We start from the raw sequence: 27,445 nt of genomic DNA on the forward strand, positions 1-27,445 counted from the left end.
AACACAATTCAGGGGCCTGTCACCTCAGTGAAGTTTCTGGGGGTCAATGGTCAAAAGTATATCAATGTATCCCCTCTAAGTTGCTGTACCTCCTATCACCTACCACACACACACACACACGCACACACACACACATGCACACATACACACACAGAGGCAGTACAGTGTTTAGTAAGCTTTTTTGGAGACAACATATGCCCCATTTGAGTCTGCTGCTTTGACCTACCTTACGGTCACTAATAGTTGTACAATTACTAGTTTCATGGAGACCACCCCCCACGGACTCTCAGAATGCCTTGCCCACCATCACGACACTGTGCACAGCATTGCATCTGACCCAGGAATTCTTCACAGCCAAGCAAGCGCAGCAGCGGACTCATGCCTGTAGGATTAACTGGTCTCACCACATACACCATCATCTGGGAGCGGGCAGCCTAACTGAAAGGTGGAGCGGCTTACTGAAAACAGTTACAGTGCTGTCTGGTGCTCGTTGTATAGGATGCGGTATATGCTTTGAATCAGACCACTGTCTGGTGCTCCCTTCCCCATAGCCAATATGCATGGGTCTACAAGGCCGGTGGATGTCAGAGGGACTCCTCTATTCCTCCCAATAAACTGCTCACAGAATTTCTGCTTCCTATCCCAGCAACTTTAAGCCCTGCTGGCCTGGAGATCTTAGTTCCCGGGGGAAGAATGCTTCCATCAGAGGACACAATGGTGCCACTAAATCGAAAATGAGACTGCCACGTGGACATTTTGGGCTGCTCATGCTAGTGAACCAGCGGGGGGGGGGGGGGCAGGAGTAGGGCAGGGGAACGTAGACCACTTGTCTAAGTGACTGATCCTGACTACCGAAGGGAAACCGGGTTGTTCCTGCACAACGGAGGCAAAATGGACTACGTCCAGTCACGGAGGTTAATGGAAAACTACAGCCACCCAGGAAGTGTGTGAAGGCGGGGGGGGGGGGGGGGGCGGGGCGCAGCAGGATGAGCAAGGAGCCCCGGCCTTAGAGACTGAACATCTGGTCGCCGTCCCAGGTGCAGCATCTGGAATAGCTGAGGTTGGAGCTCCGGGCAGAGTGAACAGGGAGGTGGGGGTGGAAGAAAGAAGGGCGGGCATCGCTCACGGCGCGGGGCCCACCTGCGGGAACGAGGACTCCAAGCAGCTCTGCTCATTTCCCATTTGCTTGTTTTGTGCACATGGTAGCTCGCAGGTGCTCACCATTTTTTCTCTTCTTCCATTTTTTAGTTAACTTGTTGGAAGTTAATTTGACAACCTAATATTCAGTGTGACTGTGACTGGATTTGAGGAGCACAGAACCATCACTGGGCACTGGGCTCCTGGGGCTGCACATCTCATTTTGAGAAAGGTTTAAAACTTGTTCACTGGTAGGAAGGGCAGCTGTCTCTGTCAGGCATACACAGAGCTGTCTCCTTTGCTGCAGCTGTTGCTGCGTGGGGTTCACGGGTGTGCAGTACATGTGGCAGCCAGGTCGTCAAAGCGGTGGACTGGGCAGGTCATCAGTTTAGTGCCCCTCAGCTCCAAATTCACCCCTTTTGCCTGCTCTGTGAAAACAGATTCGAACCTTTTAGATTTTTTCTTGCCAGCTACGACTGAAGCCCTGTCAGAAGAGGGTGCTAGAGACACACCGCAGGAAGAAAGGGTTTGCTTCCTGATTCGTGTGCACTCCCTCGAAAGCAGCGTGTGCAGCCTTCTCAGCGTCAGGCTCCCGCCGTGCTCGAAGGCTCCCCGGCTCCGGGCCCCTGCAGGGCACAGCGGCCCGGCAGCTTCCACAGGCACCGCCGTCCTCCCCAGCATGTGGTAGCAGACTGAGACGCCTCCCCATAAACAGCTTTCCTTCATGCACTAGAGAGTAGATTTCCAACAGGTTCCAGCCGTGTTGTGTCCCAGCAGCAAAGGGTGGCAGCCAGAGAGGTGCGTGGCTCCTTCCTCCCACCAAAAGAACTTGCTACAGTGGAGTGACCGCCATCAGTGGCTGTATCTTCAGATTCCCCACATCCTCAGATCTGCCACAGTGCACAGGCCGAGGTCACGCTTCCTCCAGGCAGCTCCTAATCTATGACCAAGCTTGCTGAAAAACACTTTGGCCCGATTCTGCTGACAGGCAACCTTTGCTCCTGGTGCCCCACGTTCTCAGCACCGCACTGCAGTCAGCTGCTCCTCCTCCCTCCCCTCCATCCCTTCTCCCTCACACAGCCCCACGCCGCGGGCTGAAACCGCCCACCTCGAGACTTCCAGTTAAACCCAATAGTAATCGACCTTTTAGTCAGATATTTTGTTGCTCTGAGACAAAGGCACTCTAACCGACACACACGCATAGGCTGACAGGAAGAGACAAACACAAGGTCCACCAGGTGACAGACTATGGGGTAGATAGTCTGTGAAGATTAAAAAAAAAAAAACAAAAAAAAAAAACAGCTGCCCTCTTAGGCAGCAGCCTAAGGGAAGGATATAAAACCAGAGGCTGGTTTAAAAACGGAAATATTTAATCCACCCCAAAACACATCAGGAAATGAAGAGAACCACAGCTAACCCATCTACCTATGATGGACGAAGGGTGTTACTGGCTTCAAGCTCTTATTCCTAGTCCTGAGGCTCTGATGCTTAGAAGAAACGATCTTGTCCCTCAGACACTCCCAGCTACCCAGAAATAAATTACATACATCTGTAAAAGAGTTCCGGCTAGAAGGGAGCTGGACAGGAAGGAGAAAGGGACATCAGTTTAGAATAAACTGATCAAGGAACAGCTGGGTGACAGCAGAGCCATCCTGGGCGGATGGCTCCCCCATGCTCCAGTGTGAACCAGAGCACGTAAGACCTGGCAGCCTCAAGGGCCGTGCATCAGCCGCGCTCAGGGCTCTTATTTACTTCCTCAGCCGAAGCCCCAGGGAGCAAAGTTCCAGCGCCTCCTTCAAGCCCCCTGCTGGTTGGTTTCATCATTATCTCGCCTCTTCCAGATCTGCAAGAAATGAATACAGATGTTCAGGAGCCGACATTCAATCCACAAACACTCATCAAGCACCTAAATCTGTGCCAGGCAGCGAACGGCCTGCCACCCCACTTACACACCCGCCAAACCCTCTGAAACTAATGCAGAATCTTCCAGAAAATTCCCTTCCGCTCAATTTTCGCTTTTCCATTTACCCTTCTCTTACTTCCCATTCCAAACTCCTTTTCTAAAAAAGGACTCATAGTCAGGCCTATAACTTTAGACAAAATCACTAAGGAAAGAGCTATCTCTAGAACGAGAGTGTCTCCTTTCTTTTCCCCAAAGCTACGGCGTTTTCTCAGCCTCAGCCTTCCGTCTTTGCGGTCCTAGGGCAGTTAGGAAGAGAAGGCAGAGGTACTCTGCCCCACAAGCGCTCAATCTGATGGAGAGGACAGCTGAAGTGACACAGTCGGTGCTCCAGGAGAGACGGGCAGACAGTGCCGTGGGGCCACACGGAGTGCTGACTTTGCTTAGGGAACTGGGGGAAGCTTCAGAGACAAATCCTAGCTGGCAGCCCTGAAGGTTCTGGGCTCTTCTTCCTCGAAACCAGGCCAAAAACTGACCTGGCTTACCATAAACATAACCTCTGCTCACCCGTTAATCTCCCATGCTTCCCTGCCCTTCTCCTTCTCCCTGAAAACCACTCCTGGGCTTCCACCACCACGTCACCTGGCCCCACCGCACTCCTCAGCGCATCCTGCAAGGCACCCAACCTGATCCAACCCGACGCCCTGCCTTCGCCCGCATCGCTCCTGCCGCCGGCCCCGCACGCCATCGCCACATTCATCCCACCCATGGGCAGCCCACCTGAATGTAAGCCTCCGACAGTGTGATCATCTGGGGAAGGATGTCAGTCACCTGGAGGTCTTGTAACTCGTACCATTTGCCCGTCCCCTGCACAGAGTAAGAAGGGCTGGGTTAGGCTGCTCCCTAAAACCAAAAGGGTGTAAGAGGGACAGGATCATAACCAAAAGCTAGAAAAGTCAGAACAGCCACCAGACCATCACTCAGCAAGAGCTGCGCACCCAGTAAGAGGGTTATCACCTCTGCGAGGCATCATTCAATTTAAAGAGCCTTTAGGGTGCGGATCTCAGACTAAATTCCTGTTAAGGACTCCTTGAAGTACAACAGAGTCTCAAACACTGTACGCCCGTTAAGAAGAATTTAGAAGGATAATAATGAGGAAAAAGAGGAAGCCCTCTGCTCCTCACCTAAGACGCCTCCTCGCTGCTCAGAAGCGGCAGAGCAGACACACTCACTTAAGGAGACGGGCAGTGCCAGCTAAAAGCGTACACCCACCCCCGGCCCCAGAGAACACAGCAAGAGTCGGTCAAGAAGAAGCGCCCTCAGTGGACATTGTCCATCATACCAACCTGCTTCCTCTGGCCTGAAATCCCAGCGCTGCAAACACAGCAAAATCTACCTCAGTCCTACTTCCACACACGGGGGGGAGAGGTCTCCGGACTACGGCAGAGACACTTCCAGGAGTCCACCTGCCTCAACCACCCCAACTCCTAAGAAATGCCAAAGACAGATGTATTCCAGACATTCCGGATATGCCCGTAGTTCAGAGGGGAAACATGACCGAAGCTCAGCACCACATGAAGGACCAGTTAAGAACACGGTGAAAGCGAGTCTCTAGGTTGAAATCCCAATTCTACTGACTTCAGATAAATCACTCACACTCTGAGCCCAGGTTCCTCATTTGAAACTAGACAGTATTAACACCCGTCTCGGAAATGTGTTTTAAGGCTACAAATGAGATGAACGTACATTAAGCACCTGGTGTACTGTGTCCAGCACACAGCAAAGTACTTGAGAGACAGCAGCTAGTTATTATTAAACCCACAGTTCCAGAAAAGTCATCAAATTAGAACCACCTGTGCTAGTAACCTGCGTGATACCAAATATATCTTAAGCACGTGTTTCATCCATTTTCAGCTTGAGGCAAGTTCACAAAATTTTTTTTAGCAATGAGGGAACCTCTACACAAACGTTCTGTAAACTTTAACTTCATACCAATCAGAGGGTCTCATTAAAACGCAGACTCTGATTCAGGAGGGCTGGGCGGGGTCTGAGATGCTGAGTTCTGGTGAGTCTGATGTTCACGCTGCTGGTCCAGGGGTTCCAGCTGAGGTGGAAAGGCTCGAGTCTAGGACAGGGCTTCTCAGCCCTGGCTGCATACTGGGAACCCCTGGGAACTTCAAAAATCAGGATGCCTGGTTCCCACTTCCAGACAATCTAACAGAGTCTTAACTCTGACTGACATTTTGGGCCAGAAAATTCTTTGTTGCAGGGCCTGCCTGTGCATTTTAAGATACTCAGCAGCATCCTGGCCTCTACCTCAGTTGAAAACCAACAGGCACAAATTACACTGTTGTCATGTAATTGAGCTGGGGTGGCCCAGGCATCAGGAGTCTAAAATCTGCCCGCCAGGTTAGTCCAACGTGCAGCCGAAACTGCAGAGCCACTGCCTAAACCACCCACTGGCAGCTCCAGCGCCTGCAGGGTCCCACAGTCAAGGACAAGGAAGGGCAAACTGAAAGAAGCTGCCCCCTGAAATGCCAAAGGAGCAACGCCTGCTTCCGCCACCACGCCACACGGCGTCAGCCCCACTCACGTGGTGCAGCACGTGGATGCGGTAGGAGCCCTCGGCCGGCTTGCCGTCGTGCACGATGTTGGCGATGAGGTCGTAGGTGGTGTTCTCGTGCACCGCCTGCACCTCCTCGGACAGGTACTCTCTCAGATCCACGTTGCTGTGCGGATGGAGATACAGTGAAGGTCAGACAAAGGCTATGAGGCTGGCCTTTGTGTAGAGGGTAACTGTGCTCCACAAGCGGACCGCAAAGCTGGGGAACCCTATCTCAGGACCTGGATCGAGGTGGGCTTGAAGAGTCACTGGAGCCCAGGTTTGTGGAAATTCACATCATTTGCCATAAAAATGAGTCAGACTGGACAGACTGACTCTGTGGGAAAAGCACACTTTAAAGGCATGCCTAGCAGTCTAAAGTGTGGGAATTTAAACAGGTTACCAAACCCAAGGCTCTTCTATGACATGAAAATGAGAGGCACCACCTCCTCTACGCTGGTAGCGGGCGTAACCGCCTCACCCCCTGGCCTGTCCGGGGACCAGCGGCATGTTAGGGGACCGGCTGGTCTCTGGCCTCAGGCTGTCGAAGGCCGATCACACGAGTATGTGGGTTGTCACTGTACAGAATCACTGTAACAATTTCCATATGGCAAACCAGGCAGACCGTGCAGATTAATCCTCTTTCGATTTTCTGGGACCTTGCTTCTTTATTTAATTGTTTTTCTTTTGGTCAAGTAAGCAGAATGGTTACAAGGAAGAGAAATCCACCCTAGGTAGCTTAAGCAGAAAAGGGAAATTTATTCAAGGTTTTCAGACCAGGAAATGCAGCTGAAACCAGGCACTGGAGCAGCAGCAAGACCCACGAAAGCAACCTGCCCTCTTTTCTGCTTTGACATCGGCTTTGTTCTTTTCCCACTTGGCGTCCACTTCTTTTTGGAACCCACCTTGGCTACCCTACAGCTTCCAAATTTCTCTACTCCGGTTGCCAAGAAAAACCACTGACTAGGTTCCTTCAATTGGGATTTAAAAACATCAAATTTATTTTTAATACCTGAACATTCATTTTTAAAACATAAGAGACGCATTCTTGCTGTACCTGGGATAAGATCTGCCTTTGAGTTTACTTGTTGAATTCTGTGAGTTGAAGTATAAATGTATACCAGTTACTACAAAGTACAGAGCTATGACATACGCTTCCCGTGAAGACCACGATGACAATTACTAAGAACTTCCAAATAACCAAATAGGGAAATTGACAGTTAATATAAATATTAAGAGAATGCTAACTACATTATTTTCAGGAAAAATATAACCACCTGTAGCCTATAAATATTTATAAAAACTTAAATACAAGGTAGAATAAGAGAGATTATATTCTATTTCTAATCTCTGTACAACTGTCTGAGGTGCTACCATTCATAACACGCAACACAGAAATGTCCTCTCTGGAAGGATTTACCATAAATGCTAATAGCAGTCACATCCAGCGGTCACTTCTAGATATGTATCTCCTTTTGAATTCTAAACTATGATTATATCACCTGTCCAAAAATACAAAAAGTGTTCAATGTAAACCATGTAGCAATAAACAGGCAACTTTGTTCTGACTATATTATGTAGCTTTCCGTGTGTCAGTGGTAGCTATTTATTTCTACAGACTGACAGAGTCCCATATAGATTGCAATACAGAGTCATTATTACAACATAATTTAGATGTGAGTCCTCAGAAATCCTCATGAGCTCTAGACAGCCAAAATGCCTGCCAGCTGCTAAGAACTAACTTCTCATATTTAATAACAGCTTTAATGACAGTTGTTCAGACTTCTCTGAACGAGTCCTAGAGAAATCTTTAGAAGTATTCATGCTCGGGTCTTTATGACAGAAGTAAAACTGTTTAAGTGGCCAAAGGGAATAAGGACATGTTAAATAATTTTGTTTTAGAAAACAGTCAAGGGCGCAGTCAGTCGTCCCCCAATCAGAAGAGTCCGACCTGGAGAACACCTAATTAGCTGGAAGTGAAACTTCAAAACTACGCTCCAGAAATCCTGTCTCCAAACGAGCAGAGGGCCCCTCGTTACTGCCAGTCTGATCGAACTCTGGTAAAAAAGAAGATGTGTTACGAATAAAACACGGGAGAAGAATCAGGTATGAAAAGGGTCCCTGTCAAGAAGTGGGGACTTTGGCTGACCTGGAGTCCTATACCCTAGAAGTAATTACACTGCATGAAGCAACTAAGCGCAGGTTCCCAGAGTCGGTCACACGGCCTGATGTTCTCCAAAAGGCTGACTAGCCAAGAAGTAATCTTCTCAGCTTCTCCAAGCTTTCTGAAGGACAAACTACTGAAGTCACAGTTACCAAACGGATAATCCAAATGCAACTGGTGGCAAAGTAAGCACACTCCAGGCCCAACATAAAGGCATGGAGTAAGGAGACTTAGTGAGCGTGCCCCTTCCTGCCAGGAACAGACTGGTGACTCTGGCAATTCACAAGAGTCCAGTTCTGAGGGGAGGGTACAGCTCAAGTGGCAGAGCTCATGCTTAGCATGCACGAGGTCCTGGGTTCAATCCTCAGTCTCTCCTCTTAAAAAAAAAAAAATCAATAAGTAAACCTAATTACCCATGCCTCAAACAAATTAAAAAAAAGAAAAAAGAGTCCAGTTCTGAAATGAAACCCTGGTACACAGACCTTCCAACCTCACTCTACGTGTCACACAAACAAGACGCTAGAGAAGAACAGGAAGTGAGAAAAGAGAAAAGAAATTCTCCTGTAACCCTAACTACAAGGTTCTCTCTCTCCTCAGCCCACACCGTCCCCAGAGTCTTGGTGATGGTGGAACCAGAAATGGTAAAATGTCACACCCGGAAGGACCCCTGGGGCTCATCTACTCCAAGCCTCTCATTTAATCTACGTGAGAACATGGAGATGACCTGCCCAAGGTCGCACGGCCAGGACGGCGCAGAACTCAGACCTCTTTTATTTTAGATGCTACCTCTTAAACACTACACAGAAGTAAGAATTAGTACCATTTTCAGAGGAGAACACTGGCAGTCCTCGCTTAGGCTGGGCAACTGGAAAACGGAGGGGCTGGAAGGAGAAAGATAAGGAGATGCGCACGTGCCCTTACAGCCCCCACGGTACTTTCTAAGGTTAAAAACATCACTTGCATGTGGAGTCTTAAAAAAACGATACAAATGAACTTGTTTACAAAACAGAAATAGACTCACAGACATAGAAAACAATTGTTACCAAAGGGGGAAGTGGTGGGGGTGAGGGGAGCTAAATTAGGAGTTTGGGATGAACAGATACACACTACTGTATACAAAACAGACAAACAGCAAGGGCTGGCTGTGCAGCACAGGGAACTGTATTCAGTACCTTGTAGTGACCTATACTGGGAAAAAATATAAAAAAGAATCACTTTGCTACACACCTGCCCTGCCACCAGGCTTCTCCATGTTCTTCAGAGTGCGAAAAACCATGTCTCTTGAGAACTGAAAACCAACTATCTACCCCCAAAAGGGTCCTGCAAGAACGTTCTGCAACTCCTCCAAATTTCCCATTAAAATACTCATAAATGTTCGTAAAAAGACAATCACATAAATTAAAAATAAGGCTATTAAAAAAGGCTAGACATCAAAATCTGTAACTTCCTCATCACTAGGGAGAAAGTCACCATGTTCCAGACTTTATCCTCTAGGGACGAAGTAAGATAGCAGGACCCCAAGGCAGCAAGACAAATCTAGAGTCGTCCCCACTGTCCACATCCAGCTCACTGCAGCGTGTAAGACGAGATGACCAGCAAAGAGATGGACAGGCTACCTGCTCAGGATTTCCTTCAAAGCCAGGAGAACCCCACCTGTCCTGTCCTACTTCTTCCGACTGTTCTTCCCTATCCTGAAAGACTGCAGTTCTCAGCAAGCCACAGGACAGAAGATGAAAGGGGAACTGCCTTCGGGTAAACACCCATCTCTGAAGACCCTAAAACATGTGCAACCTTTCAATAAAAACTCTGAACTTACATAGTGGAGGTAGGTTCCTTGCAATCTCCAACTGAGACAATCCAAAATGAAGAGTGGCACAAACATATGAAAAGAAACCCAAGCTCAACCCCCTACGAGGAAGCGAAGGAGGACGACACTCACGTAATAGGGAAGTTGACTATAGTCGGATTCTTCTCCACAAAGAAATTGTTCTTCGTGAATCTCTTAATACAAAAGATGAGATATGGAGGCAGCTTGGTGAGCTGGAAGCGCTTCAGGAAGTTCTCCTTGTAGGTCTTATATTCCTAGAGAGAGAGAAGACAATTACCAAATCAGCGCTGGAGCATTAGAGCAGAGATGTGAGTTTTACTGTTTTGGTTTGGGTTTTTTTGATGTAACTTTGCCTTACGCTTAGAATTCAGGACACCTGACCCCAGAAACCACACACAAGGCTTAGAACAGCAGTCTGGCTGAAGCTGACTGAAGCACCTCAGCTGCGGGCTGCGTTTCAGCCAGCACGTGATCATGCTATTAAACTCCAGCCACACTAACGTGGGCATTCGTTTCTACATGGACAACAAAAATGTCAAGTGAAGATTTGTTAATAGCCAAGAATTAAAAACCATGCAAGTCTCACTTAATTCAAGATCAGGAAGACCTTCCTGACTATCAGATATGCGCACCGTGGAACGGGCACTTCTGAAGCAGTGAGGGGCCCCTCATCATTGGGGTACTCCAGCAGAGGTGTCAACACCCACGTTCCTTCCTCCTCAAAGGTCCCAAGACTCGTGGGTCAAGTGCAGTCAGTCAGGCAACGCTCACTGTGGACTCACTCAGCATGTCTGAGGAGATGGCATGGTGGGGGACTGAGGACATCCTCCTCAGACCAAGAGGAGTAAAAGCTAGTGTACATAAATGTATTTTTCCTTACCACAAACACAATTTAGTACAGTAAAAATTTAGTAACTGGAGTGAAAGACTAATCATAGTCTGAGAAGAAACACCAATGAGACCATCACTCTCTAGAGTAGGGTGAGTTCTGGAGGCAACGACAGACCCCATCAGGGATCCCCAGGATTCTCATGAAAATATTTTAATTTAAAATCTGGATACAAAAAGAAAAACACCTAGGATACAGGAACTCCAAAACCACCTGGATGACGACCTCGTAAAATGCCAAGTAAGAGCTTCGCTTCCAGGGCCACAACACGGGGAGCTGCAAGGGCCGCTCCCCTACGAAACTGGTGAAAATTATTTTAAGAACCACCGTCACCACCGCCATTTAAACTCTCCACAAATGGTCGTCAGGGCAGAGAGCAAATGAAGACACATTTACTGAGGAAAACGTTTTTCTCTAATGTTCTCTTCTAAAATGAAATGTTCCCTTCTAAAATAAAATCTAATTCGGTAAGAAGAGTGAGAGTCTGCGGTATCTGAACCAAGACCTCTCCCTTCGTTAGAAGCTCCTCTCCAGACCGGTAGAGCCAGAGCACAGGGCTCCCTCTCCCCCCAGCTCCCAGAGGACCGTCTTCCCAGGAGAGGCAGGATGTCAGCCTTTCTCCTTCTGGCCCAAACTACCTGTTCCTGAAGCAAAGTTCCAGTGTGTACCCAAAACATACGAAGCAAAAACTGACAAAAACAAGAAGATAAGGACAATTCAATAACAATAGCTGGAGACTTTAACACCCCACTTTCAACAGTGGACAGAACAACTAGGCAGCAGATCAACATAGAAGATTTGAGCATTGTAAGTAGACCTAACCAACACATACAGAACATTCTACCACCAACCACATAATGTACATTCTTCTCAGGTGCACATGGTATGTTCTCCAGGACAGACCACACGCTAGCCCATAAAACAAACTTCAACAAATACAAAGGCATAGAAATAATACAAAGACATTCTCTGACCACAATGGAATGAAATTAGAAGTTAACAACAGAAAGAAATTTGGGAAACTCACAAATATGTGGAAATTAAACAACACACTCCTAAATAATGGGTTAAAAAAGAAATCAAAAGGGAAGTTAGGAAAGACTTTGAGATGAATAGAAATGAAGACGACATATAAAAACTCATGGGATGCAGCGAAAGCAGTGTTTAAGAGGGGAATTTATAGCCATAGATGCCTGTTGAAAAATAAGATCTCAAATCAATAACCTTCCACCATAAGACACCAGAAAAAAAGAAAAGCAAACTAAATCTAAAGCAAGCAAAAAAAAGGAAACAAAAAATATTAGAGCAGAGATTAATGAAATACAGCACAGGAAAACAGTATTTCAGAAAAATCAATGAAAGCTATTTCTGTGAAAAGACAAGCTTTTAGCTAGTTGACCAAGAAAAAAAGAGAAAAATGCTCAAATTACCAGACTCGAAATTGAAAAAGGGGACATTACTATGGACTTCACAGCAATAAAAATGATTACGAAGGACGATGATAAACAACTGTATGTTAATCTATTAGATAAGTCAGGTGAAATGGACAGATTCCTAAACAGACGCAAATCACCAAAACATAAGAAGAAACACTCTGAACAGACCTACAACAAGTAAAGAGACTGAATCGGCTACCAAAAAACTATGCACAAACAGCCCAGGTCCATATGGCATCACTGCTACTTTCTACCAAGCATTTAAAGAAGAATTAACAGCAATTCTTCAAACACTTTTCCAAAATACTGAAGAGAAGGGAATACTTGCCAATTCATTTTATGAGGCCAACATTATCACGATACCAAAACCAGACAAAGACGTCACAAAGAAAGGCAACTACAGGCCAATATTTCCATGAATGTGGATGCAAAAATCCTCAACAAAATAATAGCAACCCGATTCCAACGTAAACAACAACAAAAATTACACACCATGACCAAGTATGATTTACCCGGGAATACAAAGGTGGCTTGGCATCCAAAAACCAGTTAGTGTCATGTTCCACATCATAATAATAAAAATAATAAAGCAATAAATAACAAAAACCAAAAACCAAGCAACCATCTCTTAGACACAAAAAAAAGCACGGTATGTGAACTAAAGCTCAATAAAGCTGCTATTATTTTAAAAACGAAGCTCCCCTGCCACATGATGAGTAATCTGAGAGCACTGGAGAAGTAAAGGTTTTCCAGCTCTAGACATGTACCTTCATTCAGGTAAATTTCTGATCATCTAAGGGTATAAGCACTACTGGAAAAAAATGTCTTTTTGTTGATATCAAGTAACTCATCTCTGCAAGGGTGATATAAAATACCATGTTAAAAGCAAAAAAAAAAAAAAAATTTTTTTTTTTTGGTTTTTGGGGGGGTGGTAATTAGACTTACTTTTTTTTAACAGAGGTACTGAGGATTGAACCTAGGACCTCCTGCATGCTAAGCATGCACCCTACCACTTGAGCTATACCCTCCCCACCAAAATTTTTTTTAAATCAAGTAAATGCCAAGAGATTTCACCGCCCACATTTGTATCTATGAACAGGTTGACATCAAGAAGCACTATTTTTAATTATCTCAGACTAGTGAAGGATAGTCAGATTTAATACCTAAATGATGTCACAGCCTTGTCACAGAGATGTGACAGAGAAACTTGAAAAAGTTTCTCAGGAGTTTATGTGAAAATGCTGGGGGGAAGAATTTCACCCTGGATATCAGTACCACATTCATATAGCAAGGTTTTTGCTGTATTCACATTGTAATAGCACTACTAACCAATTTTCAAAGTTTCATTTGTATGTAAGTTTATTATAATTTAATATTTACTTAAAAGCTGTAGCTTATACCATCATTTCTGCTTATACTAATTTAGGTAATATTATAGTAACAATAAATTTAAATCAATACTGAGGGTCCACAAGAATCTTAATGTTACCTAACCCTGAACAAACAGTAATAATAGGGTCCATGTGCACAACTGAAAAAGTCAGATGAAAAATCTGAGTTTAGATCCCCAGCTCTGTCACTTAAAATCAATATAAAATAAAACCAAATAAAATAAACTGATCTAGATGAGCCTTAAGGTTTTTCATCTCCACAAAATGAAATGAGCCTAAGAATCAGCTTAGACATTTTAGGAATCACTGTCACTTACCTGTGTGCATGTGTGTGCGTGCGTGTATGTACTGGGGGTGGGGGGAGAAGGGCATTTACTATCTGAAAACAAAAGAACCTCAGTTGATAAAGCGAGCAGAAAGGGTCTAAATGAGGCATCAAGCTAAAAAAAAATCCTCCTGCCATTAAAAAAAAAAAATCTCCCAGTAAAGAACCAAAAAGGATTAAATTTGTCTAGGATGAAAAAAGGAATTAAACCATGAAACAGTTAACTCAGCAGATATAAAAAGAGACTTTTAACTTGATGAAGAGCAATAGTATAGAAATAATAAAAATTTTAGTTCGATTTTAGTTGCTTTTTTCCACTTTAATGTTGATGTTCTATTTTTTAAAAGGTGAGTGTTTCCTACTTTTGTGAGTTTCTACTATCCTCAACACCCATTCCTTTCTCCACACCACTCAGATGCACTGTAATTCAAGTTAAGAGGTGGGGGTGATCAGCTAAAAACAGCAGAGTCTGGTAGGCTCAATAAACATAGTACACTTTAAAATTAAATGTATTACATACAGGTGGCGATTTCCAAGCATAAAAAGAAAAATGTCAAGAGGAAGAAAGGGGTTATCAACAAGGTAGGTGTGCAAGTGGGCTACCTTCTCGGTGATGCCGTTGAACTTCGCCAGGATGTTGAAGAGAGGCACCTGGGGGATGATGAGCTGCTCCTTCTCGTCCTTGTAGAGCGGGGCGGTGGGGAGGTCCAGCGTCAGGTACATGAAGGTGGACTCCACCATCGTCTCCTGGTACTCGTCGTTGTGCAGCAGCTGCTCTTTTTCCTCTGCTGGCTGGAAACAATGAGCGAGAAGGAAGAGGAGGGGAAGGAGTGACACCGGAGTGGAGGACACCGCAGACGGAAGAAACCATGTGTCCGTTACACTTATACTTACTTCATTTTATGAAGGAAGAGGGGTGCCCAAGAGCCCAGCAGTTTCACACCCAGTTGCACAACCTTAGATTAATGCAAAAACTGGGCTTCCGTCTTTAAATACCAAATTATTTTAAAAGCTTTTAGGTATCTAGAAAGCTCTTATCTGAGCTTTCTGAAAAAACACACCAGCACCACTCAGTGGCCAGACCGCTGAAATCAGTCAGCCCTTGGTACCCGGATGAGATTGGTTCCAAGACCTGCCTTGGATACCCAAGTCCGAGGATGCTCAAGTCCCAGAGGTGGCCTTCCATATCCACAGATTCTGTATCCATAGATTCAACAAACTGCTATACGTAAACATAGCGGTTTTATGTACTGATAAAAATCTGCATGTAAGTGAACCAGTCAGAGTTAAACCCATGCTGTTCGAAGGTCACCTGTGTATCCAACTATCACCTCCAAAACCTAAGCGCGCCGGTGCCACAGGAACCCATGGGAACTGCCACTTGGCAGGTGTTTTTAGGACCTCTTCCTGGAGCAAAAGGCTGAGCCAGTCATCTAAGCATCTCTTTGCCAACCCTAAATCCCCTCAAGCAATATAAATCAGTCCAAGACTCAGGTTCCAGCCACTCACCAAATCAGGATGAGGAAGCTTTTTAGTGAAGATCCTCATGGACCCCTGGAAAACATCGGTCACAATAGCTGTACAAACAGAAACCAAAATGCAAATTCTATCAGGTTGGAAAGCATTTCCAAAATACAGTCTTAACTTCTACATTTCTGAAATAAACTTCATTTTCCAGCATAAGACCCAAAGCTTTCCCTAAATACAGAAGCACCTTTGTAATACATACCACTGTGGTACCTTTATAACTACCTGTGTAAATAATTATTTTATGTCTATCTTCTCCGTAAGATACCTTCTGGCCTTTCAGCACAGGGTCAAAGAGCACAGTCCATAAGAGAAAAATTAAGTGCCTTTGAAATAAATGGTTTACAGAATCTGGAGACTGATGAATCCCCAGAAGTCATAGGTAAAATAAGAGACACCCAAGAAAGCATAACCCATAACTATGTGCCACCTGCAAAGAGAGAGTGTCCACCCTGCACTAGACATAAAGGAAAATGACAGACTGAGGGATACAGCAAAGCAGAACCAAAGCACGAGAACAAAAGCACAACAGGGTTCTTGAATTCTGACAGGACCCAAGCTAGAGAGCGCAGACACTGTGCACAGGCCGAAGTCACATGAGGGCTCCAAAATTATTCACCTGGCTCAAGAGTCGCTAAGCTAACAGTTACTTTTGGCATTCATGAAAAATGCCTAACTACTGTTAAGCCAACGTGGACACAAAGGAACATAGGGACTCAAGGTCTGCGAATCTACAGGGAGGCCAGCCGCATCTCCCCAAGTACAGGCTCAGGGCGAAGAACTAGCTTTTAGTTTGTTTTACCCAATTACAAGCCAGGCAAACCACCCACCAAGTCCTCCCTCTGGCACCACCGACATGTCTACAACATGCTTCCCAGCCTCTCAGTTTGAAACTGTGTCAGGGTTTCTAGAGCACAACTGTATCCATTTCCACTCATTAAAAATGCCATTGGATATACCCATATTCTAACAAAGGAAACTGGAGAGGGAGCCATTCAGGAGCCAAGCTCTCCCATGTGTACAGAGATGCTGGCCTGACACAAAAAGGTAAACAAGTAAGGAGAAAAGGATGGGAAGCTGCGAAGTGTTTTTAAAAGGAAGCAAACAAAAAACTCCCTTTTACAAAATAACATGACTTACTCTTTTTTTTCTTCTTTGTGCCCCCCAGAGCTGAGTGCAGAGCATTCAAAAACCAGGACAGAAAGTCAACTCCATCCCCTGGAAAAGAAGGAAAGGTGGGACGTCAAACCTGGGAGACAGTATGATAATTCAAACTGCTGATTGGCATGACTCCACACTCCCGGTCTCCTCCTTCCTCTCCAGCCATGCCATCCTGCCCCCTGGCATCCTCCTCTACCTGGCCACTGCATCCTGCAACTCCTCAAGGTCAAGCTCTTAGTCTTCTGATCTTTACTGCCCCCAGGCTCTCTGGTCCAACCAGGACCTTTGAATATCATTCTCTATTCCAAACCCGAGTCTCATCACCCACCAAAAATCATTACTGGACTTCCCTATAAAAGCACTCCTCAGCCAGAATGTGTTTAAAACAAAAATGTGATGGCACGTCTTTGCCAAAAAAGCCTTTCCTGACTCCCCATTGTTGTCAGGGTATAATCCAAGCTCCTTACAGGGGCATATAAACCCGACAACCTGGTCCCTCCCTTCCATCCTCCACCTTAGTGCTCATCGTTGAATTCAATGGTCCAGCCACATGCAGTCTTCTGTCTGTGCCAGGGACCTCCATGCTTCTATCCAGTGTCCTCTCCACCTGGAATGCCCACCCTCAACCTGTCTCCTCACTACCTAAAACTCAGGTGTCTCTTCCTTCACTGATGTCTCCCCCAGCCTACCTCCCACCTGTCTGAGGGGGGTCTTTGCTCTGTGCTCCCTCCCACAGCATACTGGGCCTCCTCAATCACCACACTTAAGACCCTGTGATCATCTTTCTACATAACTGTCTTGCCCACTAGAATGGGAGCTCCTGGAAGAGAAAATTTGTGTTTCGTATTCCTGCAGCTCTAAAACCTACTAGCACCATGAGTAAATGGTGAATCACCTGAACCCGGGATGCTAGAGAATACTTTATCACATCCAGGTACTAAGAGCTACTCATGTGGCAAGAACTCACTGGGTTTGGAGGGATGAAAACAGTCAAAACAGAATATTCTAGTCTGCAACATGACAAAATGAGAAGCAAGAGTGGTAGATGCCTTTCCAACTCTAGTAAAGGCTGGTGCCTTTCCCAGCCTTCTGGTTTTTTTCCTGAGCCAAATAAGTTTACCAAGTCAGACAGACGTTCTATGTAGGTGAAATCTCTTGGGACTCTGAGCAGGCCATGCTGATGAAAGAAGAGAGAGGAACCTAACCACGCCACCCACTGGATGCTCGCTGGAGCTCCTGTCTCACTGCCAAGTGGAAGTAAATGTGCTCATCAAAGTAGTCTTGTTGCCCTCAGGTCAGAAAGCATGAATTATTCATTTCTCACCTTGCTTGGTGATCTGAAAAGTCTTCTTGCTGCAAAGGACAACAGCCTGAAGCATCTCATGGGGAGAGACATGGGCCTTGAAATTTCGAGGGTTCCAGAGCTTTCTCATTAGCTCTCCAAAGCGCTGGACCAACAGGAACATGATGTCCCCAGGGGGACGCTTGATGTTCTTGTAATTGTCTTCTTCCAGGAAGTAGTTCCGGAGAGGAGGGACGTTAGACAGAGCCTGCGGGTCAGACACTACGATTAGCCCAAAGCCCCTCAGCAGGGCCCCTGGGGGCCAAGCTCGTCCACCCAAAGTTCTTCTAAAACCTGTGCCTGTGGTGCCTTAAAGAATCAGAAGTAAATAAATGGGCTGCCAGAGATGCGCCCGAGAGTTCACATTAGAGGAACATCCTTTACAGTGAGTGTCACAGAAAGTCCAGTTCTGCAGACACTCTGCTGACGTAGAAAGAAATTTTAAAACAAAGGTATTCAAATCCCTATCTATTGATTTAATAGCTTCCTTTGTTTACTCTAACTAGGCCTGTGACTATGTTTGGACTCATAAGGAACTGAAGGCTAGAAATCCAAACACTCTTTCCTCATCATGCACTTGGCTGGGACAGGACTATCTGGAGGCCACAGTTCCCCCACCTCTCAACTGCACATTTAAACAATATGTGAAAATCATCTTAATAAAATCTGGTGTTTTCCCCAAATGTGGTACTGAGGGTGGTAATAAAAGCATATATAAAACTATATATAAAAATCAACGTACTTTGTTATGATAGAACTTAGTCAAAAGGTTTAAGAGAACAAAAATAAATTTTATCTCATTAAGCAAAAAGATAAAGACCAGCCATGTCAGTTCAGGAAAAAGCACATGCTCATTATCGTGAGTTATAAAACTGGAAGGAAAACCACAGAACGGACCCTTCTAAGTGCAGTCTCCCCACTGGTCCCTCCTGATGGGGTTGTGAACCCTTATCAGTGCTATGCTTACCATGAGCACAATGCTGCCAAGGGAATCCATTTAGAAAGGACAGAAGGATAGTGCTAAATACAGCAAACTCAGGGATCTCTGGGGACAACACCTCCAAATGCAGAGCGTACCCGGATAAGAGGCGATCAGGAAGGCTCCCACAAGCCCAGCTCAGCCAGGGAAACAAGGACTTCCTGCTTGGAAAGCTCCTCTCAAAAGAAGAAGAGAGTGGATAAAGTTTATCCGATTCTCAGTCACCCATGCTGCGGGGAGGCTGCTCTCTGGCTTCAGCTGTAGAACAAGCAGTAGGCGTCCTCGGAGAGCGATTATCCAGCCTCCAGACAGGGTGCTTGGTCTCAATCCCATTTTAGCAAAAATATCATCACAGAGGATTTGTTCATCTGCTTATACGTATAAGTAAGGAGAGCTCCCTACGGGGACTAAAACCCATCACAAAGCCAAGACTAACTGGCCTGACCATGTTCAAATCCTACCCATCCATCCTGTGACACTCTTCGCAGAGCCACAGGAGGCTGCAAGAGGAACAGTCGGCAAGGTCTCTCTCCGTCTAAGAATTTGACCTTTCCAGGGACCAGACACGACACCAATGGCAGACACTAAAGCTCACAGGTTTACTTTTACAATTTTTTACCTAATTCTTTATGCAAAAATACCATAAACAAAGTTTAAAGGCCAAACAATTAAAATGAAATATGTACTACATATGCAACAGAAAAAGGCTAATATAAACATATATATTTTTAAAGCTTAATAAAATGGACCACTAATAGAAAAATAAGCACATAAGGCCCAATAATTCATGAAAAAATGTAAGAATCAACTTTAGAAGTAAATTTTTTAAAAAAAAGTTAAAATGGAGATACCTGTCAAAATGGGAAAAAAATCTTTTAAATAGTAATAGTGACAGCGCAAGATGAAAAAGGCACCCTTTTGTGTTGCTGGTGGGTTTGTAAATTGCTATAAATCCCTTACAGCATTAACAAAAGAAGTGAAGGTTAAATCAATTAAACTTTTTAAAAGGGTGATGTAATCATTAAGGATGCTGCATGAGAATACTGATTTCATAATACGCTTATAAGTTAAAGCATACACAAAGATACATATATACACTATGTTACTTTGTAGACAAAGTCTAGAAAAGAAATACAACAAAATATAACCTGTCACAAAAACTGTAAGACTATATACAGTGAGGGACACTCACTGCAATACTGTTAACAGAAAAAAAAAAGTGAGACAAGTCAAATTTTATCTATCAATGGGGAATAACAAAACAAACCATAATATTGCCACACAATGGAATACGCATGTGTGCATCTGCTTTTAGAATAAAGCTCTGGCGGTCTCTACACTGTTAACTACCACACGAGAGTACTAGGGAAAGAAAATGAAGCTTTCATTTTGTACTTTCTGTATCTTCCTACCCTCACCAGTAAGTACTTGTTTATAGTTTTTTTAAATCAATTTTTTTTTTTTGGTGAAATGATTTTTCTTTTTCTTTTTCTTTTATTTTCTTATTTATTTTTCTTTTAATTTTATCTTATTGAGTTATAGTCAGTTTACGTTGTTGTGTCAACGGATTTTCTTACTTACGCTTACCAACATTTTCTAGTTTTTCTACAATGTGCACATATTACTCAGATAATTTTTTTTAAAAAGCAACACTTAATCACAAACAGAACAACTCTGGCTTTCTACCTTTCCCATTTTCAGGCTTAAGCACAGGCGGGACCGCTATCAGACAGTCAACACAATGAATATCTGCACCACTTTGAAAAAAAAAAAAAAGCATCACCTGGCATACGTGCTTCTCACCTGGTCCTGCAGGCCTCACACAGAGTCCAGCCCTTATTCCCTAGAAGCTCCAGAGGCTGGAACAGGCCCACCACTGGGCAGCAGCCCCTCTGAGCAGACACAGGCACATTGTGGTTGGTGCAGAACAAATACCCAAGTGGAGTCCTCGGCAAGACTCTGGGTCTGAAGACCACCTGGCTGCACTCTGCCTGAAGGCAGTCATTTCTTGAAGGCCCTTCGTGGCGTTCCCGGGCTACCCGCTCCCTCACCGCTCCCATCGCCATCCTACCTGAAGGACGGCGTTGGCGTAGTCGTTGGCCTTTATGTTGTTCAGGCCCACGATGCCTGGCAGGTAAGTGGTGCCATCGTACGCCCGGGACAACTTGGCCTGCTTGTCCAAGTTAGCAATCTGCTGCTTCGTGAAAGTGGGCTTCAGCACATACTGCAAAGCAAAAGAGAACTCCAGGTTGCCTCAGGCTGTCTGCAGAGCCCACCAGGTTTGCCCGGCACAGTGATTTCTTTTTTGTTTGTTTGTCTTTATTTATTTATTTTTCCGGGGGGGGGGGGGATTAGGTTTGTTTATTTATTTATTTATTTTTAATGGAGGTACCGGGGCTTTTACCCAGGATCTCGTGCATGTTAAGCAGGCACTCTGACACTGAGCTATACCCTGCCACTCCCTATACCCTGCCCCTCCCAGAACAGCAATTTCTGCCAAAAAAAAAACCAAAAAACACTTTGGTCATGAATGTCTCACGACCCGCCCAAAGGGCTCCCAATAGTAGGTACAGGACAGAGGTAATATGGAATAGGCCACCCCACATTGCTTACCTAGAAGGCCATCTCTCTATCTAAACCAAAATCACTGAATCCCAGGCCCTTCCCCAGACCTCAGGTCTGGCCACCCCCATGACAAACAATGGACAGAAGCTGCAGGACCCCCAAGTCCAGGGGCAACAGGAGTCTGAGTCCCGGGGGGTACCTCACACAAAGCAGCACATGGGTGAAGGAGTGCCACCACCCCTCCCCTCCCCTCCCCTGTCTGTGCAGGGCTGAGATCTCATGACGCCCTGCAGCTGGAAAGGCAGGATCAGAACCTCCCCAGTCCAAGAGCTAAGAGGGTCATCATGTCACAGGCTGGGTAGAGGTCATCACTAACTCAATCTGAAAGCTTGAATTCAAGGGGGAGGGTACAGCTCAGTGGTAGAGTGCATGCTTAGCCCACACGCGGTCCTGGGCTCAATCCTTGTCCCTACAAATAAACAAGCAAACAAACAAACAAATCAATCTAATTTACATCCCCCCACAAATGTTTTAAAAACCTTTACAAAAAAAAAAAAGCTTGAATTAATTTCAGTTATTCCCTCTGTAAATACTGTCCATAACCATAATCATTTTAATCTCAATTTTCATAGGCCTGTAAAACTTAAGAAAGTGGCATAAGTAGTGTTTCAAACACTCTGTGAACAGCCAGCTTTCCTTAGTAAACAGAGTATTCAACTCTATTAACGGCACAGCGACTTGTTGAACAGGAAAAATTAATAATTCCAACAGTAATCAAAGCCCAAGAGGATATTTCCACACTCCCCACTTAAGTACAGGGACTCCTGGCGCAGGTCACAAACCAGAGCCCACGGATGGGACCTGCTGACCATTCTGGGCACATCACCCAAAAGTAGGCGGGAGCTGGTATACATCTTGGGATCCACTGTCCTACATGAGGCCCAATTCACATCCCTGCTCCGAAGTGTGGAAGAGTAACTTATTTCACAAAAATGCTTCCACTCCAATTGAAAAGTAGTCATATTTCCTCAGTCCTAACTAAAAGCAGACATGATAAGTAGGCTGCAGACCACGAGCCACAGTTATGAATCGTGACCCCCTTACTCAGTTTCCCAAAGGGAAAGGAGCCTCTCAGTGCCCCAGGAACTGAGACTCTTCCCTGACCTGTGTGGGGCAGAGCCTCAGGAGCCCTGGGGCAGCTCCCAGGAGAACTAGTTGCAAACCAACCCTCTTGGACACACACCGTGATATCCTCCAGCGAGGAGTCAATGATCTCATAGTTGTCTGGGAGGCAGTAAAACTTGAGGGTGTGGAGGTTGAGGAAGACATGGTGACTAAACTGGACACTGTGAATGTAGGCATGAGACTTCAAACCACGGCCTGGAGGGAGAGACGAAAGGCTGTAAGAGAAGGGCGGACTCTGGACGCGCACAGATCAGGTGTGATTTTCCTTTCATTATTCTCTACTGGACCATGTTAATATCAGCAAAAAACAAATTACTACACCATCCGTAAAGTCAGCCTCCCACATGACCTCCTCTCATCACAAAAGTTAGCAAAAAAGAAGAGACCATTGTTTTCTTCCCCAGATGGCATAAGACAGGGGAACTGACTTCGTACACATGAGTATGAAAAATATCTGAGTGCTTATGGATGTCTGTATGTGTGTGTATATACAGACAGACCTAGCTTCACATACCATCAGGAATTAGGGATATCTATGAACGTACTACATATGGTACACATACGTACAGACATACAGATTTGCACATACGCACATGTACCTATCCCATGACAGTCCCTCATCACTTAGTCCTGATCTTCCAACTGCCCACATTCAGGATAATCCTGCTCCTACGTACCTTTGTTCATGTTGCCACTCTCTCCTAGAATATCTCACCCTTAACCTGTTCAAACTCTGTACATCCCGTCAGTACAAGTTCCACTGCCACCCACTCCGTGAACTCAACACAAACACTCCAGCTCACGTTTGACCTCTGCATATTTCAGCTCCTATTGTCCTTATTTATACTCAGTGCCACACGGTCTAGCAATAATCTTTGTGATCTTAAGAGAGTTTGCTGATTGTTTTATGTGTTACTCTTGACTATTTACAAGATCCTTGTAAGAGCAAAGAATGTAGCTTACATTTCTTTTGTATTCTCCACTACACTGTGCACGTATCATCTTCTTGATCTGAATGAACTGAAATGATTAATTTCCAGAAAAGAACAGAATGTAAAAGTGCTTAGACAAAAGGATTCTCAGAAAAAGACGTCAGTATAGAAAATATCAGAAATTCAAAAGCCCAGAGCCTTTGAGATTTCCTACACAGTCTTTCACATGGCTACTTCCCTCTCTCTTTCCTATGGATTCAGGTTCAGAGCAAACAGAGAACCTCCTGCGGATTTTCTAAGGGTATTCCAATTTCCCAGGATCAAAGGTATGGATTATTAAACACGACTCCTAACAGTAGCTTACTTTCTTTAACAACAACAACAGATCTCTGAGGCAGACCTGTAGCTAGCGCTGAAAACTGAGCAAGTTTGTAATGCAAAACATTTATTTACCCTGAAAGTACTTGCCACACACCAGACAGGCATACGCATTGATATGTGAGAGGGAGATGGAACACAGTTTCTCAAAGTCAAAGTCCAGCACACTCCTAAAAGAAGCAAAACAAAACAAGCAATTAATAGGGATGGACGCCTAGGCGAGCACCCGGGTGAAGCAGCATTGGCTGTGTTCCGCAGTGTCACGTAGTATCCCTTAGCGAATGACTCCGATGCCATATGTAAACCGTGGAGAACCTTAACGATTCCTCACCTACACATTTCATATAGCACCCCCACCACCAAGTCCCAAAGGATGGCAAAGGTATCTCCATCAATGACCCTCTTTCTTTTTAGTATTTACAATCACTTGAGAATCTTCCATCACCTTCTCTGGAGGAAAAGCCACAAGTAAGACTCAAATAACAGGGACCCAAGAGCATTCCAGGTTAAAGGACTGGGGGTGGAAGGACACAAAAAGAAAAATGTATATTTGTCTGTAAAAATAAGTGGGAAGCCTGAAGAATTTTAGGGGAATACCTGCAAACAGATCTGTCTATTTAAGTGCGAAGTAACTGAGTACTGGGCGGGTATAGTGATGAAAATAGAAAACTTAACCTCCACTGAATCCACAGGTTGCAAAGGGATTCCTTCTCCAATATTAACTCTAATTAATTAATAAGGTTCTGCGAAAGCTGAACTGTTCATTAAAGGGGCCACTAGCTACACATGGCTATTGATGTTTGTTTATTTGTTTTGAAATTTTATTTTTTTAATTGAAGTATAGTCAGTTTATAATGTTGTGTCAATTTGCTATTGGTGTTTAAATGTAAAGTAATTGAAATCAAATAAAATTTAAAATTCAGTTCCTCAAGCTACATTTCAAGTGCTCAGTAGTCACTAGTAGCTTGTGTCTCCGACAAAGGGCAGCCTTAAGGAGCAATTCCACTGTTGCAAAAAAGTCTATCAGACAGTGCTACCCTAGGGCATGAGTGAAAAATTAACCCGAGACACATCTGGGATCATCTGGAAGAGGTAACCACCTCTGTTAGGACATATTTTTGACTGTTTCTTCTCTGCTGAATCCCAGGCATCTAGAACGGTACCTAGCACATAGCTGGTGCTCAGTAAATAAATACATTTGCTCTTGTCTTTGACACCACGTATCCCTTTATTCTCTCATACAAGTTCAAAATGAGCTGAACACTCTTTCTGCATATGCGCACCCTAAAGAAACATAGCAAGAAGCACCATTTCCTGGGCAGAAAGCTTTTAAAGAGAGAAAGTTTTTGAATAGATTGTTTACCATACGATCCAAAGAACTTTCTTAACAGATTCCACTGTTCTTTTGCTGCCCTCGGCACCCCTGCGCTACTGACCTGTTAATGGTATCCAGGTACGGGCAGTGGCGGCTCCTCCGGTCCTCAGAATCCACGCGTCCATTCTTTGCTGAAAGGAAAATCATCCAAAGCTATGAAAATGGGAAACTCATTCTCAGCGTCAGCTACCAGTACAAACATTTCTGATCAGAAACAGGAAAATCTAACCAGGATGAGCTCATGTGCAAGTAGCCTGACAACACCCCAAAAAAGCCCATTAATGGAACAAGCTGCAAACTGAGAGCATATACTTGAAACATATATAATCAACAAAGGAATTGCTTATAGGTTACATAAAGAAATCCGGTGAAGAGATTTAAAATAAGACAACCCAACGGAAAACAAGGAAGACAGCCCACAAACGTATGAAAAGATGCTCGACCTCATCAATAATCAAGAAAATGCAAATTTCCTTGCACAACGATATAGCACTTCACACCTACTAGAGAGGAAAAAATAAAATCAGGAAACTCCAAGAGTTGGCAAACATGTGGAGCAACAAGAATGCCCATGTACTGCTGCTGGGAATGCAAACTGTTACAATCTCTTAAAAGCAGTACTGCAAGATCAAAGCTGAAAATACATAGCAATTTGACCCAGCAATCTCTCTTCTACTTATATACCCTAGAGAAATTTTGCACACATGCACCAGGAATGCTTTACTAAAAAATATCTGCAGCAGCAATATTTGAAAGAGACCAAGTTGAAAACAACCCAAATGCCTATCACATGTAAAATGGAGAAATATATTTTGGTATATCATCAATAGAACATTATGTTGCCATGAACATCTACTCAGATGAACCTCAAAAATACGGCTGGGAAAAAAAAAGGGGGCAAATCAGAATACTACACATAGTATGATTCTATTTATATCAAAGACAAAATAAAACAGTTCTACTTTGGGATGCATATATGAGATAAAACCACAAATAATAAAAGTAGAAGTGACTAGAAAAAATTCAGAACAGTGATTACCTAAGCAAGGAAGGCAGATACAAGTCGGAAGGGGCCTACGGGAGCTTCTAAGGCATTGTTTAAGTACCACTTCTTAAGCTGAACAGCGTCAGGAAGCAATTCTCCATAGGTCTCTTGTGTTCTGTACGTATTATGACCACAGGCACCAACTGCCTCCAGACAACCTTGTCAAGGATGCTTGTAGAGTTAACGGCCTTGGAAGACAGAGAGGGTATCTCCCTACAGAGCAAAGGGGAGGCAAGCTCACAAACCATTACAGAAGATTCAGGTTCTCTAAGCTCAAAGTTCCGGTCCTGTAAGGCCACCCACTGCGTCGGGGGTTCTCTTCCAGTTGCACTGTGGGAACTGACTCAAGGAATTGGCAACAATGCTGTATTCTGGCTACTGTTATTGCTGAAATCAACTATCTCAAGAAAAGCTACTGTTGTTATTACTGTTCTTAGAGATACGATAGCTACGATTATTCCTAAGACTAGTACAGTTCTCACTGCAACGCAGTCGAGTCGCGTCGCTTGTGGAGTGGGACCACCCCGCGGTGAGAGGTTGGAAAGAGAAAAAGAACGCGAGAGTAGAGCCCGCGCCCGGCCCCGCGCACCTCGCACCTCCCGCTCAGGCTCCGAGTCCTCGTCGGCCTCGCGCTCCCGCTTCACCCGCACCGCCGGGACCACGGGTGCCGGGGCCTCGCGCGCGCTCGCCGGCTCGACCTCCCGCTTCACGCGCACCGGGCTGCCCCGGGAGCTCGGCGCCTCAGTCTCCCGCTCCCGATCTCGCTCCCGCTTGACGCGAGCCGAGCTGCCCCGCGATTCGGACTCGCGCTTCCCACGGGTGGAACCACGAGACTCCCGCTTGGACCGGCCGGACATCGCCGCTACCGGCCGAGCAGCCAGGCGCAGACTCCAGGTACGACCGAGCGCGCAGCAAGCAGCCAATCAGGAGCGGCGCAGTTATGGCGCCCAAGGCTCTCTACGAGTCGTCGATGGGGACAAATCACGCAGCAGCGAACTGGGCAGTATTGCGCCTCTTGCGGTTTCTTTGCGGCTGCGTGAGCACCGAAGACGGATAGGCGGGCCTACTGCCTCTTTACCCAAATTTCCAGCTAACGAAAGCAGGAACCGTTTACTGACTGGAGAATTGCTGAATAAAAGAAGCTGTCATTGGGCCCCAGGTTTCTTCAAGATATTTTGTGCCCTGAAACCAGAATTGAGGGTCATCTCCACAGTCTCCGCGCTTCGGAGACTGACGCCCCTGCACAGATCTCGGCGACATCCCCAAATCATCCCTTTCGTGGAA

General features: G+C 45.2%; 1 protein-coding gene across 1 annotated transcript; it reads right to left on the reverse strand.

The window, feature by feature from the left end:
• Positions 1 to 2,489: 2,489 nt before the first annotated feature.
• On the reverse strand, positions 2,490 to 27,097 carry USP39 (ubiquitin specific peptidase 39). The gene is made up of 13 exons (XM_010958934.3): positions 26,751 to 27,097; positions 25,178 to 25,247; positions 23,817 to 23,911; positions 22,490 to 22,626; positions 20,753 to 20,905; positions 17,685 to 17,910; positions 16,340 to 16,417; positions 15,182 to 15,249; positions 14,276 to 14,464; positions 9,743 to 9,885; positions 5,631 to 5,766; positions 3,818 to 3,904; positions 2,490 to 2,980 (listed from the first exon to the last, which is right to left on the reverse strand). Exons 1-13 carry the CDS (start codon positions 27,016 to 27,018, stop codon positions 2,933 to 2,935), a joined length of 1,698 nt encoding a protein of 565 aa, XP_010957236.2. The 5' UTR covers positions 27,019 to 27,097; the 3' UTR covers positions 2,490 to 2,932.
• Between the last annotated feature and the right edge of the window lie 348 nt (positions 27,098 to 27,445).

Source organism: Camelus bactrianus, chromosome 28 (assembly GCF_048773025.1).
Source record: "Camelus bactrianus isolate YW-2024 breed Bactrian camel chromosome 28, ASM4877302v1, whole genome shotgun sequence".
NCBI classification, from domain to species: Eukaryota; Metazoa; Chordata; class Mammalia; order Artiodactyla; family Camelidae; genus Camelus; species Camelus bactrianus.

Coding starts and splice junctions, on each gene's coding strand:
- USP39 (XM_010958934.3), bottom strand. CDS start 27,018: ATGTCCGGCCGGTCCAAGCGGGAGTCTCGTGGTTCCACCCGTGGGAAG. Junction 25,248..26,750: donor GCCTGAGCGGGAGGTGCGAG/GTGCGCGGGGCC, acceptor TTTTCCTTTCAG/CAAAGAATGGACGCGTGGAT. Junction 20,906..22,489: donor CCTCGCTGGAGGATATCACG/GTGTGTGTCCAA, acceptor TTTGCTTTGCAG/TATGTGCTGAAGCCCACTTT.